The 12265-nt window shown below is 53.1% G+C and overlaps 6 protein-coding genes across 6 annotated transcripts; 5 read left to right on the top strand and 1 right to left on the bottom strand.

The window, feature by feature from the left end:
• The first annotated feature begins 5 nt into the window (after positions 1 to 5).
• Positions 6 to 1563, top strand: BGZ61DRAFT_200587 (DHS-like NAD/FAD-binding domain-containing protein). Its single transcript, XM_046237910.1, has 3 exons — positions 6 to 523; positions 590 to 933; positions 1015 to 1563. The coding sequence occupies exons 1-3, from the start codon at positions 205 to 207 to the stop codon at positions 1261 to 1263; spliced, it is 912 nt and encodes a 303-aa protein (XP_046106988.1). The 5' UTR covers positions 6 to 204; the 3' UTR covers positions 1264 to 1563.
• BGZ61DRAFT_200576 (CWC16 protein) lies at positions 1430 to 3247 on the top strand. The gene has a single exon (XM_046237909.1). It carries the CDS (start codon positions 1863 to 1865, stop codon positions 2904 to 2906), a length of 1044 nt encoding a protein of 347 aa, XP_046106987.1. The 5' UTR covers positions 1430 to 1862; the 3' UTR covers positions 2907 to 3247.
• On the bottom strand, positions 2938 to 4734 carry BGZ61DRAFT_448080 (ubiquitin-conjugating enzyme/RWD-like protein). Its single transcript, XM_046245430.1, is given in 8 exon segments — positions 2938 to 3465; positions 3519 to 3700; positions 3770 to 3884; positions 3937 to 3975; positions 4078 to 4118; positions 4213 to 4214; positions 4227 to 4235; positions 4299 to 4734. 8 exon segments carry the CDS (start codon positions 4329 to 4331, stop codon positions 3326 to 3328), a joined length of 561 nt encoding a protein of 186 aa, XP_046106986.1. The 5' UTR covers positions 4332 to 4734; the 3' UTR covers positions 2938 to 3325.
• Positions 4735 to 7237: 2503 nt separating this feature from the next.
• Positions 7238 to 9064, top strand: BGZ61DRAFT_200433 (uncharacterized protein). Its single transcript, XM_046237907.1, has 3 exons — positions 7238 to 7501; positions 7570 to 7878; positions 7936 to 9064. The coding sequence occupies exons 1-3, from the start codon at positions 7392 to 7394 to the stop codon at positions 8942 to 8944; spliced, it is 1428 nt and encodes a 475-aa protein (XP_046106985.1). The 5' UTR covers positions 7238 to 7391; the 3' UTR covers positions 8945 to 9064.
• Positions 9065 to 9920, top strand: BGZ61DRAFT_200442 (uncharacterized protein). Its single transcript, XM_046237908.1, has one exon. It carries the CDS (start codon positions 9184 to 9186, stop codon positions 9826 to 9828), a length of 645 nt encoding a protein of 214 aa, XP_046106984.1. The 5' UTR covers positions 9065 to 9183; the 3' UTR covers positions 9829 to 9920.
• On the top strand, positions 9921 to 11653 carry BGZ61DRAFT_572444 (uncharacterized protein; the record flags this gene model as incomplete). Its single annotated transcript, XM_046256101.1, has 2 exons — positions 9921 to 10697; positions 10756 to 11653. Exons 1-2 carry the CDS (start codon positions 10333 to 10335, stop codon positions 11651 to 11653), a joined length of 1263 nt encoding a protein of 420 aa, XP_046106983.1. The 5' UTR covers positions 9921 to 10332.
• Positions 11654 to 12265: the final 612 nt, after the last annotated feature.

The following is a 12265-nucleotide window of genomic DNA, read 5'->3' as shown; positions in this document are numbered from 1 at the left end:
CCCCATTGGTACGGCGATGGCTTCTGCATTGCGACGAGGACTATATGTATGCCATCCCATCCCTCTTTGTGAACGTTTATTATCGCGGTCACGCGCATCTTCATCGCGCCCATTGTCCACCCTTGTGAGACTCCAGCCGCATCCAGACTCTCACTTCCCCTCGTCACCATCACAACCCCGCAACGCTCGTACAGCACCAGCACCATGGCGCCTTACAACGACGTCGAGGCCTTCCACGAGGTCCTCCGCTCTAGCAAACGTATCCTCGCCCTCTGCGGCGCTGGTCTTTCTGCCTCCTCCGGCCTGCCTACTTTCCGCGGCGCCGGTGGCCTCTGGCGCAATTATGAGGCCACGCAACTCGCCACCATGAGCGCCTTTCGCACCGACCCGGGCCTCGTCTGGCTGTTCTATGGTTACCGTCGCCACATGTGCCTGAGAGCTGAGCCCAATGCTGCCCACCATGCGCTCGCTGCTCTGGCCCGTGAGAACAAGGAATTCCTATGCCTGACGCAAAATGTTGATAGTAAGTGCCATCCGTCTAAGCGGAATCTCCGTCTTTACATGGAGTGAGGCACTGACTCCACCAAAGACCTTTCGCAACGGGCAGACCACCCACCGGAGCAACTGCGCACCCTCCACGGCTCCCTGTTCGACATCAAGTGTTCCAATAACGCCTGCGACTGGATTCAAAATGACAATTACGATGACCCGTTCTGCCCGGCTCTCGCCCCCGCCTCCGTGGACATGCCTCCGGGAGAGAAGCTCCCGCTGCTGGACCCTTACCACCGGATTAAGCACGTCTCCGAGGAGGATATCCCCAAGTGCCCTTCGTGCAATGAGGGGCTTCAGCGACCTGGCGTGGTGTGGTTTGGTGAGGATTTGGACGGAACGGTAATGGCTGAGATAGACAATTTTATGAGGGCGGGGAAGCTGGTTTGTACCTCCCCAATACCTCTGTCCAGCCCTTATTAGGACAAGATTGGGTAGCGAGTTCATCAAGCTGACAGTTTCTAGGACTTGATGTTCGTCATTGGCACGTCGGCGCAGGTCTGGCCAGCAGCAGGCTACATCTCGCGGGCCAAGGCGCTTGGGGCTCGCATCGTAACCGTCAACCCCGACGCGGAAAACGAAGACGAGATGTTCAAGGTGAAGCCTGGCGACTTTGCCTTTGGAAAGGACGCTGCTGAATACATGCCGCTGCTGCTGGAGCCCGTTATCGGGAAGCTTCCGGAGGGCGGGAAGAAGCTAGACAAAGACAATTAAGTGTCCCAATTGTGAGTTTAGTGGGGTCGAGAGCGCTGGGGGTTTCCTCTTCAGAATTGTAGTTTGTAGCAAGTGCAAAGGGATGGCATCTTGATTTCGGTCACGCTCTACTATCAGATCATGTACGCGGTTGAGATGGCCAATTAGAGCTTAGGATGCTCCGAGGTGGCCGCAACGGATAGGTTAGCCCACGGAATCAAAGTTGTCGTCCTGGTCGACGACTGGCTCTCCAACTCCAGGCGGTAAGATCATGGCATGGCTAGGTTTTGGCGTGTTTCGGCGGATATTGCCCTGGCGGGAAGCGATGTCATGACGAGAGGGGACATTGAAGAAATTCCGACTACACTAAAAATGTCCAAGCTTGAGTGACGTCTAGGCCGATTTTCCCCTCCATGACTGCTGTAGGCAGACAAGTCAGAATATCACGACGAATAAAATAACAGCCACCATGACCCATCCGCAGATTCCACCTTTACAACCTCCCGACCCTTGAGGCCCGACGCCCACCGTCCACGAACTATATACTGCGAAAACTCATCATCGTCGCCCTCGTCGCCCTCGTCTTCGCCCTCATCCTCCTCCCACCCAAACCGCCCATCATGCAGGGCTTCAACATGGGACGCTACGTCCCGCCCGACGTCGAGGGCACCACGTCGGGCAACCGCCTGCACGGCAAACACGCCCTCGGCGCGCGCGCCTCCAAGCTCGCCTCGCACGGCGCCCTCACGGTGCGCTTCGAGATGCCCTTCGCCATCTGGTGCTCGTCGTGCCCGCGGCCGACCGTCATCGGCCAGGGCGTGCGCTTCAACGCCCAGAAGCGCCGCGTCGGCAACTACCACTCGACGCCCGTCTGGGCCTTCCGCTTCCGCCACGCTGAGTGCGGCGGCGACATCGAGATGCGCACCGACCCCAAGAACACGGCGTACGTCGTCGTCGAGGGCGCCGCCAAGCGCGACACGGGCGAGGACCGCGCCCGCGAGGGCGACGCCGTCATCCTGACCGACCAGGAGCGCGAGGCCCTGCGCAAGAATGCCTTTGCGAGCCTCGAGAAGACCATTGCGGACCGCGAGCAGCTGAAGCGGGCGACGGAGCGCATCGAGGATCTGGAGGAGGCGTCGCAGCGCCATTGGGACGACCCGTACACCCAGAACCAGAAGCTGCGGCGCGCATTCCGCGTGGGTAGGAAGAGCCGCGAGACCGCCGCTGCGGCAACGGAGGACCTCAAAGACCGCATGAGCTTGGGGATCGACCTGGTGCCGGCAACCGAAGAAGATTCCCGCCGTGCCGCCCTGGTCGACTTTGGTCCCGTAGACGACACAGCTCAAGGCCGCGCCCTCGCCAAGCCCTTGTTCGGCGGTGGCTCCAGCAAGAAACCCCAGGCTCCATCCAAGGGCGTCCTGCTCAAGTCCGAGAAGGAGGTGTCGCGGAGAAAGGAGACCCTAGTGTCAGAACTCATAGGCAACACTCGAGCAACCCAGGACCCATTCCTACGGGATACTCGAGCTGGAGAAACCAAACCCCCTGCCAGGTTGCCAGGAGTGAAACGGAAACGCACTCTACAGGAAGATATAGCTCCGGCTCCAAAGACCCTCGTGCAGGAAGCGAGCGTCTCGACCGGACTGGTTAATTACGACTCTGATTAATGAAGGATGAATTAATTGATGAAAAACGGCATGGACAGCATAGATTATATAGTTAAGATACCCCGGGACATTATTATGATGCAATCCTATTGAAATTCAAATATTCTGCGGTTCTGTCTGCTAAATCCTCGGACGAGGCAAGCAAAACCAGCTGTAGGATGCCGAAGCTCCTTGTCGATTTCGACTGCTCTTCCCCAGCAGTCCCCCAACTTGGTCTTGCCCAACAAATGCCAAAAGCGCAGTGATATATCCCTACCTACCTTAAACCCATGAAACAAAATTCGATCCAACCCAGTCTGGGGTGGAGGCCGTCGGGGTGGTTGTAACTCCGTCCAATGAAGGCTCCTTGCCGTGCCTTGATCCCATTACGCCGTGAGAAACAATTGCTCGTCGAGCTAATACGGTGCCGATAGGGCGCTCTATACATCATCCATCTGACCCGCGGGCTCTTCGTCGTCGTCGTCGCCGAAGCTAGCGACCGAGGACAAGTCATCATCATCCTCGCTCTCGGCGCCAGCCTCATCTGCAGCGTCCTTGTTGGCGTACTTCTGCACGTACTCTGTTCCACAGTTAACATTGGGTCGGAGATGAAGATCGACGGGTGTTGCGCACCTTTGACCTTGACATCATAGCTCTTGGGTTCCCTGATCAACAAGGCAGCAGCTTCGCCATTGAGGGGATCGGTGGGGTTAGGGTATCGCAGGAGCTGAGGCAGAAAGACCTCAAAAATGTTGATCATATCGAACATGGGGGACCATGTCTGGTTGATGACGTCGAGGCAGACAGATCCAGACCTAAGGCTCTCGTTTTAGTACACCCATTTCCAACCAGGCCTTCCAATTTGGATGTTGAATTTCACTCACAGCTCATCGATATTGGGGTGGAAGATGCGGTTGACGAATCCGATGCTGGGAGACTTGTACGGGTAGGTGTCGGGGAGCTCGACGTGGACTTTCCAAATGCCACCCTCGAAAGGAGCTGCCAGGTGTCAGCGGACACACCTAGTTGAGGGGCTCTGTATAGTACTGACTTTCGGCCGGGCCCTTGAATCGGACAAAGAACTCTTGCCTGAGGAAGAGGTTAGGGGCGGATGAGGTGTCGGTCGGGAGGATCGGCGCTTACACTGCTGTATGTCAGTATATTTACCATCGTTGGTGCCGGTGAGTCTTACTGTTGTCATTAACCAACGTGACTTCGTAGTCGCTCATGAGCCTGTATCTGTTAGCGAGTCGCCGTCAAAGTTGCGCAGAGCTGCATCGTACATCCTGCGACACTGTTAGCACCTCAGACCATATTCCATGGGTAGATTGCTCCGGCGTACTTCATGACCTAAGATCCAGGTCGTGGTCAGCTTTGATGGCACCAGTGGCCTCTCGGGGGACCTCAACTCACATCTGTCTCGATCCTGCGGCGTGGGCTACTCATTATTGCGGTAGATGGCGGCGCTGGGGGTGGGTGTGGGGTTGAAGCGTTATCCAAGGACTCGGGGACCGGTCGAGCGTGCGGAGATGGAAGCGTAGACGAGCGGAGGCGGAATAATCCTCGGTAGAAAGATTGAAGCGGTTTGGAACTGCCTTCGTGGCCGACGACGGGAAATGGCGAGAAGATGTCGATGTGGTTGAGAGCAGTGAGCGCAGGTGGTGGGTGAGGGGAGGTGAATCCAAGTCACAAGTCACGCGGACCGACCGACCTTGGTGTCGTGGACAGCCACTCGTGCAGGCGGAAAGAGGGGCCGAGTATTTGCGGGGCTTGTCTTTATCGATAAGTGCCCTTGATAGGCAGGTAGGTACCTACTTGAGCTACCTTGTGCGTCTGCATTGAAACCATCATGTCCTCACCACGCCACGTTTCATCCGTCGTCATCCGTCGACATTACCGCTGGGAAGCACTAATAGTGAGGCTGCAGGGCCGGGCATCAAAGCTTGTAAACGACTGCCCAAGCCCTATTACTTCTCTGGGCTGACCCCTAACCGGCTTTCCGCTCGCCGAGGAATGCGAAACCAGTGAGCGTCATCCAACGACACGGCCTATCCAAGCCACGCGCCATCAATATTTGCTCCAAACCAAGGCGCCACGTCAACAAAAAGGCGGGGATTTGTTCACATGCTTTCACAGTCGACGAAACAATGTTGCACCAGTGTCGCATTCACAGACGAAGCGGGCACTTGAGCTTGTTGATGGAACATGGCTGCTAAATCCAAGTGGCTAGATGGACAGATGGACCCTGTCTTAGTGGCCTGTCAGCGAGTCACAGGCGAGGCCTGCGTGGTCTGTCACTCATCCTCATTCCTTTCGCAGTCCTAGGCTCCCGATGACATTTCCCCGAGTCTTCCGGCTCAATGATTAATCACAAACGGTAAGCAAGGCACCATTTAAGTTGGGCCCTGATGCCGAAGCGGCATGAAGTACTCGGGTGGGTACCATGCATGGGTGATCAACAGTCGGTTGCGAGACAACCTTCGGGGAAGGGCGCAAAAGTTGGCAAACACTTTATGAAGCTTATTTCTAGCACAACATGACGTGTAAGCAAAGAATCGTTACCGTGGGTAGCTGGGAGCTGCCACGCTTCGTTAACTGAGTCGAAGGGAATGCACGAGATCAGGGCCAGCACAGGAACCAGCGACCTAGATATATACACCAGGTTCCACTTCTCCGATTATCACGCTCGAAGAAGTCTCCGGCAAAGCCGCCGTCAGCGGGAAGATCAAGAGATAGACAAGATATTAATTTACACAGGCACGAGCGACTGTAGTAAGGGCAATCAAGTTTCTCAGTTTCGCAATCTTCCCTGCCAGCATAGACCAAGCAAGTCTATGCCTAACTAATGCACCTATTGAACCCTTTCAGTGGGCTCGAAGGGTGGGAAACGATGCGACACATGCAATGTGGTAAATGATCTTGCCATATTACTTTACAGGAGCTCCATTTCACATAAGTGCATGACCAAACCCAGAACACTTTGAAGTGAGGTCACAACGCAATACAGTCCGGCCAAATTTCCGTTTGCTATTTGTGTACCTCCACTTCTGGGCTTTCCAAAACGGAGCGTGCCCTCCGGACCTACAGCAACCCCCCCCCCCCCTGCTGTGAAGGCAATCTTCTCGATCAATTTCTATGGCGCCTTGAACTAACAGAGATCCAATTTCCGCCTCCTTTTCCCAGAGAATACCTGGCACACGTTGAGCCATCCGTGTGGAACTGTGTTGCACCGGCACCGAAGTTTGCATCCCTGTCAAATGCGGCCGAGAACTATGGCTCTTTCCTGGCGGTGCGCAGTACCCCTGAAGCAATGGTTACTTGAAAATTAGGCGGCTCAAGACCCTAAGCAAGCGGCTCTTGAATGAATTCCTCGCAGGAAAGAATGGCTGAGCGAATCTCTGTCGCTCTCTCACATTGACTCATGGCAATTTCACTACGCAGTGCAACATCCTAACCATAATATTCTCTTGTCAGTGCCACTAGGCAATCAGACAATCTCACCGCCATCACATTGACGTCTCAGTCACCCTAGACAACTTTCCAACAACCATGTCTAAGCAATTGATGGCCTGTATCGTCTCGTCAGAGCGGGGTGGGGGTTCAAGCTCCCGGGAGAGCTTGCGGCGTCGTGCGGACCTACGAAGGTTCAGTTTGCAACGAATTCTTAAATGTGGCGGTTTCCTGCTTATTATTTTAGCTTTGGTTATAATTGCGACTGTACTCTTTTTGAGTTTGGTCTAGAGTTATCTTATATGTTGTCTTGGTCGTAATGTCCGTTCTTCATGGGCGTCGTATGGAAGCCGAAACTACATACAACACCACTGCAATCTTCGCGAAGGAAGAGAAAAGCGAGTGTGCGAATTAATGGGTTCAGGTTTAAAGAACTATATGCAGTGCTCGGTTTCACATAACATAGCATCGCCAAACCCAGGACACTCGAATTGAGGTATCACAATGCAACGCTGCCATGATTGCCCTCATGGCTCACGTTAATGGAGAAGCCGGTACATACGGCCATAGCTCTTAGAAAATATGGGATCCCCCAGATCCTAAAATTGGCCGTTCAGTCACTGGAAAGCCGTTACCAGCCGCTTCAAACGGTGTTCTGAACAAGACAAGAGAGTATGCAGCCTCGCTCACACACCCCTCCATCATGCAGGCCTTATTTCGGCCTAAGCCGTAGGTGGAAAAATCGGCCTTATATGGACGATAAAAGAAGCAGCAGCAGCAGGAATACAGAGAGACCCAAGATTTATCCAGCTTAGTCTACCTGACTCAGCATGCGGAGCGTCTAGCCCCATAGGCTGCCATAACAAATGCACCTTTGGGCTTGACTCACCACAAGGTCTTGACCCCGCCTCACCTCCGCCTCAGTTGACAGAATAGGCTGAAGACATCTTCTTCTCGACAAGGCTGTCAGGAATTTCTTTAAATCTTTTAAACCCCAACATTGTGTATCAACACCAATTTAAACCAGTCGGTCTTCTCCAAGTGTGAACCGTCGACATGTCCTTCGGGGTCGGCTTTGGTGACATCGTCAAGGCGATTGGTCTAGCCAAAAGTGTAGTGGCGACGTATCGAAACGCTCCAAATCAAGTAAAAGAACTAGCAGATGAGTACGTTCCGTCCAAGCACATCCTTTATCTTCGCGTTCTGTCAGTGTTCCATCTCATCCAGAAAGTAGTATCTCCCGATTACTGGGTGTGCTAGAGGGAGCCCACAACATCCTCCAAAGAAGGGAGCGCGACCTCGCCGAATATGAAAGAAACATGTTGATGTCGATCCTCCAAGGCTACGTGACCATCCTCAACAAGCTCCGCACAATGTACAACGAAAATCACACTCTTGCTGCTGATGAGTCACACGGTATAAGAAGCCACGTCCGAAAGGTAGGCAAAAGGCTAGTATTCGAGCCGGATACGATCAAAGAATATCGGCAGGAAATAACTCACTACAATGCCATGCTTAGCCACTTCATGGCGCTATTGAACACGTAAGTGAGACTCTGGTCGGCAGTGATAAAAATTGCCGTGCTAAGTCCATTGCCCAGTCCGGTCATCTGGGACACCCATCAAAAGGTCGAGACACTGGTTGGGTACAAGAATACGCAGGAGGGCCAACAGCTCTTGGCCTGGCTCACCCAACTGGATTTCGGCAAACTGCACACAGACAGATTAAGGAGACGAGAACCAGGGACAGGCACCTGGCTTATTGCTTCAGAAAAGTTCCAGGCCTGGCTTGATCAGCCGCAGACGATCCTTCTCTGTCCCGGGATGCCTGGAGCTGGCAAGTCATTCATTGCCTCGATAATTATAAATTATTTGCAACAGATTTATTCCCATGATCGGGAGACATGCGTCACATTCTTGCTCTGCGACTTCAACTCTCAGCAGGAGCAATGCCCCGAGGATCTACTAGCAAATTTGTTGAAGCAACTGATACAGAGTAGGTCTATCCCAACAGACTTACAGAAGTTGTTTGTGCAGTACAAGTCGAAGCCACCAGGGTGCCGACCACAGATGGACGAGTTGCTTGGTTGTCTAGTCACGGCAATGAGTTCATATGAGAGAGTCTTTCTCATTATCGGCGCTCTGGACGAATACCAGACAGAGGATAGGACGAGATTTTTGGAGGAAATCTTCAAGCTTCAAGCAACTTCCAGGTTGAGCGTCCTCGCCACTCTGAGATCCATCCAAGAGATTCTTTCAGTGTTTGAAGAGAGCGGGGCCACCCTTCATGTGCTTGAGATTCGCGCACATCAAGATGACATACACAAATTTCTTGACCACCAAATCACGAACAGTGGATGCCGCAGACGTGCTGCAAAGATCGCCGTTGCGGCTGGCCATAGAGAACGGACACGACAGCATCGCAGAGATTCTGCTCCACCACAAGGCAGAATTAGAGGCTTGCGCAGCTGCCGAATGGAACTTTCTGCACGTTTCCTCGCTCACGGTGTCAGTGAAGGTGCGAGAACACGTACTACGCGTGTTGTCAGACGCAGGGGGGGAGGCCGACGTGCTCGGATTGGGCATCTTGTTCACATGATTCGTCCTTGATAATCGTGGCGTCTGCCAGCATCGTCCGCAATCACATTGGTCTGGAACATCGGAGTACCTAGATACCTCCAAGCCCGGCAATTATAAGTAGGCATCACAGTCAGGCTGCCCTTTTTAATGCCGCTTCCACCGAACTGAGCTCGCACGCAATCTGTGGCATTGATAGTTACCACCACACTCAAACAGAACATCAGCAGCCGACTGTCTCCAAAACATCGCCTCGCTACCGCCCGCTTGCCATGGCTACTCTCTGTATCCCTGGGCACTTTTACGAGAACGCCAGGGCTTCTTCCGAGTTTTCGCTGGACGATACTCTTGCCCAGTACCTCGAGGAACTCAAGCTTGACCTCGACCGGGCAGGGCATCGCTCCCACCATCTCGTCCACCATCTCTCCCAGCTTTGGCCGAGACCAACCGAACCCGACGACTTGAAGTACAATCACGGCGACCGCCAGCTCGGTTCCTCCGAGAGACTCGCCGGTTTTCATCCCTCTGAGTTCTTACTCAGCGACACTTACCGTGCCTACCTCGATTTCGTTGCTGGAGGCGAGCTTGGCAATATCCAGGGCGCTTCCCGTCCTATCTCGCAGCGCTGCTTCAACATTGAGCTCGTCTATACGCTCGACGACCATATTGGACGCAAGCTGCTTGTCGGGGCTCAGCCTACTGGCTGGCAGGGCGACCAAATTGGCCTCTTGCGCACCAACGAGGTCAATCTTGTCGACTGTTTGGTTCACGTTGTCCACTGCCTCTTTGACAGGGCCGTTTACGATTTGAACTCGGTCGGGGGTACCAACCCTCAGCGCGAAACGGCTCAGACCCTGTGCAACATTGTGGCCAACTCGGGTACACTCCCGATGACCGCCAACTATTCCGTCTTTTGATAAGATGGACAATGTCCCGCGCCCAGGGTGGCATTGCGTAAGTCTTCCGACGGTTTGCCAATTCCTCGCTTGAAAGGCAACGTGCTGATACGTACCGCTAGCACTGCGACCCTCCCCGAAGATACGACTATGCTATTAAAGCCTGTAGAGGCTGCGATTCAACTCGCGAAGTACAGTTTGGATTTACAGTAAACACCCAACAACAACAAAAACAAAAAAACAAAAACCCCAACGATTGACGGGCATCTCTACGCGATGCTGGGGATCAATTCGCAGGACACGGAACTCGCATGCGGAGCCAAGACCTGTCAGATTAGATGAGATAGTATGAAAGGAATGAGTACGATGAATGTTGTCCAAACTATTTAGACGAGATTCGGGTTTCATAGCGGCAAAGATAAGCCTTTATCCTGGTTGGCATGAAACAAGCGTCGTGGATGATGAGGACACAGTGATAATACTTAGAATCAGGTAGATCTCTTAACGAAGATTAATGACTACTCCATGGTTGAATTCACAATATGGGCTTTCGGGGCTACAAATATGCAATCTCTAGAGTGTACTTGCCAAAAAGAAGCAGGTTTGAGTTCAAACTCTCAACTTTCTTCGGTTCCGAAAATCGAAATATGTTCCTCAAAAAAGAAAGCTAGTAACCTACTCACGGCCACATCGAAGTTAGAAACAATATTCATGCTGCACCGATGTTTCTCAATACTGACCACGGCGGCCAGGCATCTAAAAGAACTTCAGAAGGAGTCTCATCACAGATTCTGCACACCAACTACCGCTCCCATCATGGCCGACAACAACAATAAGAACGACAAAACTGAGAAGACAACTTTGCTGCAGCTCATTGCAGTCAACGATAGGTATGGACAGCCAGGGATTTGAATCACACAATTACAATTAATGACCTCGTGGTTACAGTTATCCCTATAACGCCTCGTCTTTCGACCCACTTTACCGCCTTTATCTGCCCAGGGATGACCGACCCCATGGCTATCTACTACCGGAGGTTGTAGAGAAGATGCCATGGACTAAAGATTTCAAGATCACGCACGAGAACCCAAGGAGAGTCGATGTTTTGGACAGCTCCGACGGCAAAGATACGTCAGCAGCCTGCAACAAAGCGCTCGCTAAGGTGGTTACAGCCTGCCAGGAGAAAGATCTCTTCAACCTGAAGGGCGAGCAATACGAGGAGTTCGCGATCGTAGGCGTCCAGTATCCCGTCCGTCTCTTCAGGTATGCTGCATCCCTGTTCGGCATCATCAGTCAAGGTGCCCATCTTACTGCATACATCCGTACATCAAGCGGGTTGAAGATCTGGGTCCCTCGTCGAAGTCCTACGATAAGTACATTCCCCAACAAGCTGGACAGCACCGTCGCCGGTGGCATCTCCGCCGAGGACACGCCATTTGAGACTATCATTCGAGAAGCAGAAGAGGAAGCGTCTTTGACCGAAGATCTCACTCGACGAGATGTTCTGTCGGCAGGAGTGCTCACGTACATCACTTTGCTCGAGCAGGGTCAGGGGGAAGTTGGAGGTCTTGTCAAGCCGGACATGGTTTATGTATACGACTTGGAGCTTTCTGAAGATGTGATCCCAAAGCCACACGATGGCGAGGTTAAGGAGTTTTACCTCATGACGCCTGACGAGATCAAAACAGCATTGCTTCGGAAGGAGTTCAAGACGAACTCTGCGGCTGTTATGATCGATTTCTTCATCAGGCATGGAATCATCACAGCCGATAATGAGCGCGATTACACCGAGATGAGCATGCGTCTCCATCGTACTCTTCCATTTGCCACTGCACCACGGCTATGAAGTGAGGCACAAAGCCCGATTTAGCCAGGCCGCCGCGTAATAACATACGGCACCCTCGACCTCCTTCACGACGCCCACCTCGACCAGCTCCGCCGCGCTCGCGCCCTCGGTAGCTACCTCATCGTCGCTGTGCTATCCGACACATTTGATGCCGGCCGCGGTAAGCGCTTTCTGGCCCAAGACGTCGTGCAGCGAATCGAAAACGTCCGCCAGACAAGGATCGAGGCTCTAGCATAGTATTAGCTATAGGAAATAGAGGCAAATGTTAGTGAGGGCATTTCAGTCGGGTTAAGGTGTAGGGATTCAGGGGGCAGGGCAAGGCAGGGCAAGGCAGGGAGTACAGTCACGGTGACCGCCAGCTCGGTTCCTCCGAGAGTCTCACCGGTTCTCATCCCTCTGAGCTCTTGCTCACCGAATATAACCGTACCTATCTCAGTCTCATTGCCAGAGGCGAGCCTAAAAATATCTGGGACGGCTACCCTTGCAGGCAGCCGTTCTTCAAAGCGATGTAAGGACAGGTGGGTAACGCTCAAGGCCAGTAACAGGTTGCATGCGGTACAGAGTCTGAGGAAGACTAGAAATACTTGCAATTAAAATTTATTATCCTGTTCA

The sequence above is a fragment of the Ilyonectria robusta genome, assembly GCF_021365365.1.
Source record: "Ilyonectria robusta strain PMI_751 chromosome Unknown BGZ61scaffold_6, whole genome shotgun sequence".
Classification (NCBI taxonomy): Eukaryota; Fungi; Ascomycota; class Sordariomycetes; order Hypocreales; family Nectriaceae; genus Ilyonectria; species Ilyonectria robusta.
The sequence above is the reverse complement of the archived record's forward strand: the minus strand, read 5'-3'. Positions and strand labels throughout refer to the sequence as shown.

Coding starts and splice junctions, on each gene's coding strand:
- BGZ61DRAFT_200587 (XM_046237910.1), top strand. CDS start 205: ATGGCGCCTTACAACGACGTCGAGGCCTTCCACGAGGTCCTCCGCTCT. Junction 524..589: donor CCTGACGCAAAATGTTGATA/GTAAGTGCCATC, acceptor ACTCCACCAAAG/ACCTTTCGCAACGGGCAGAC. Junction 934..1,014: donor TTATGAGGGCGGGGAAGCTG/GTTTGTACCTCC, acceptor GACAGTTTCTAG/GACTTGATGTTCGTCATTGG.
- BGZ61DRAFT_200576 (XM_046237909.1), top strand. CDS start 1,863: ATGCAGGGCTTCAACATGGGACGCTACGTCCCGCCCGACGTCGAGGGC.
- BGZ61DRAFT_448080 (XM_046245430.1), bottom strand. CDS start 4,331: ATGAGTAGCCCACGCCGCAGGATCGAGACAGAT. Junction 3,885..3,936: donor ATTCAAGGGCCCGGCCGAAA/GTCAGTACTATA, acceptor GACACCTGGCAG/CTCCTTTCGAGGGTGGCATT. Junction 3,701..3,769: donor CACCCCAATATCGATGAGCT/GTGAGTGAAATT, acceptor CGAGAGCCTTAG/GTCTGGATCTGTCTGCCTCG.
- BGZ61DRAFT_200433 (XM_046237907.1), top strand. CDS start 7,392: ATGTCCTTCGGGGTCGGCTTTGGTGACATCGTCAAGGCGATTGGTCTA. Junction 7,502..7,569: donor GTAAAAGAACTAGCAGATGA/GTACGTTCCGTC, acceptor TCCAGAAAGTAG/TATCTCCCGATTACTGGGTG. Junction 7,879..7,935: donor TTCATGGCGCTATTGAACAC/GTAAGTGAGACT, acceptor TCCATTGCCCAG/TCCGGTCATCTGGGACACCC.
- BGZ61DRAFT_200442 (XM_046237908.1), top strand. CDS start 9,184: ATGGCTACTCTCTGTATCCCTGGGCACTTTTACGAGAACGCCAGGGCT.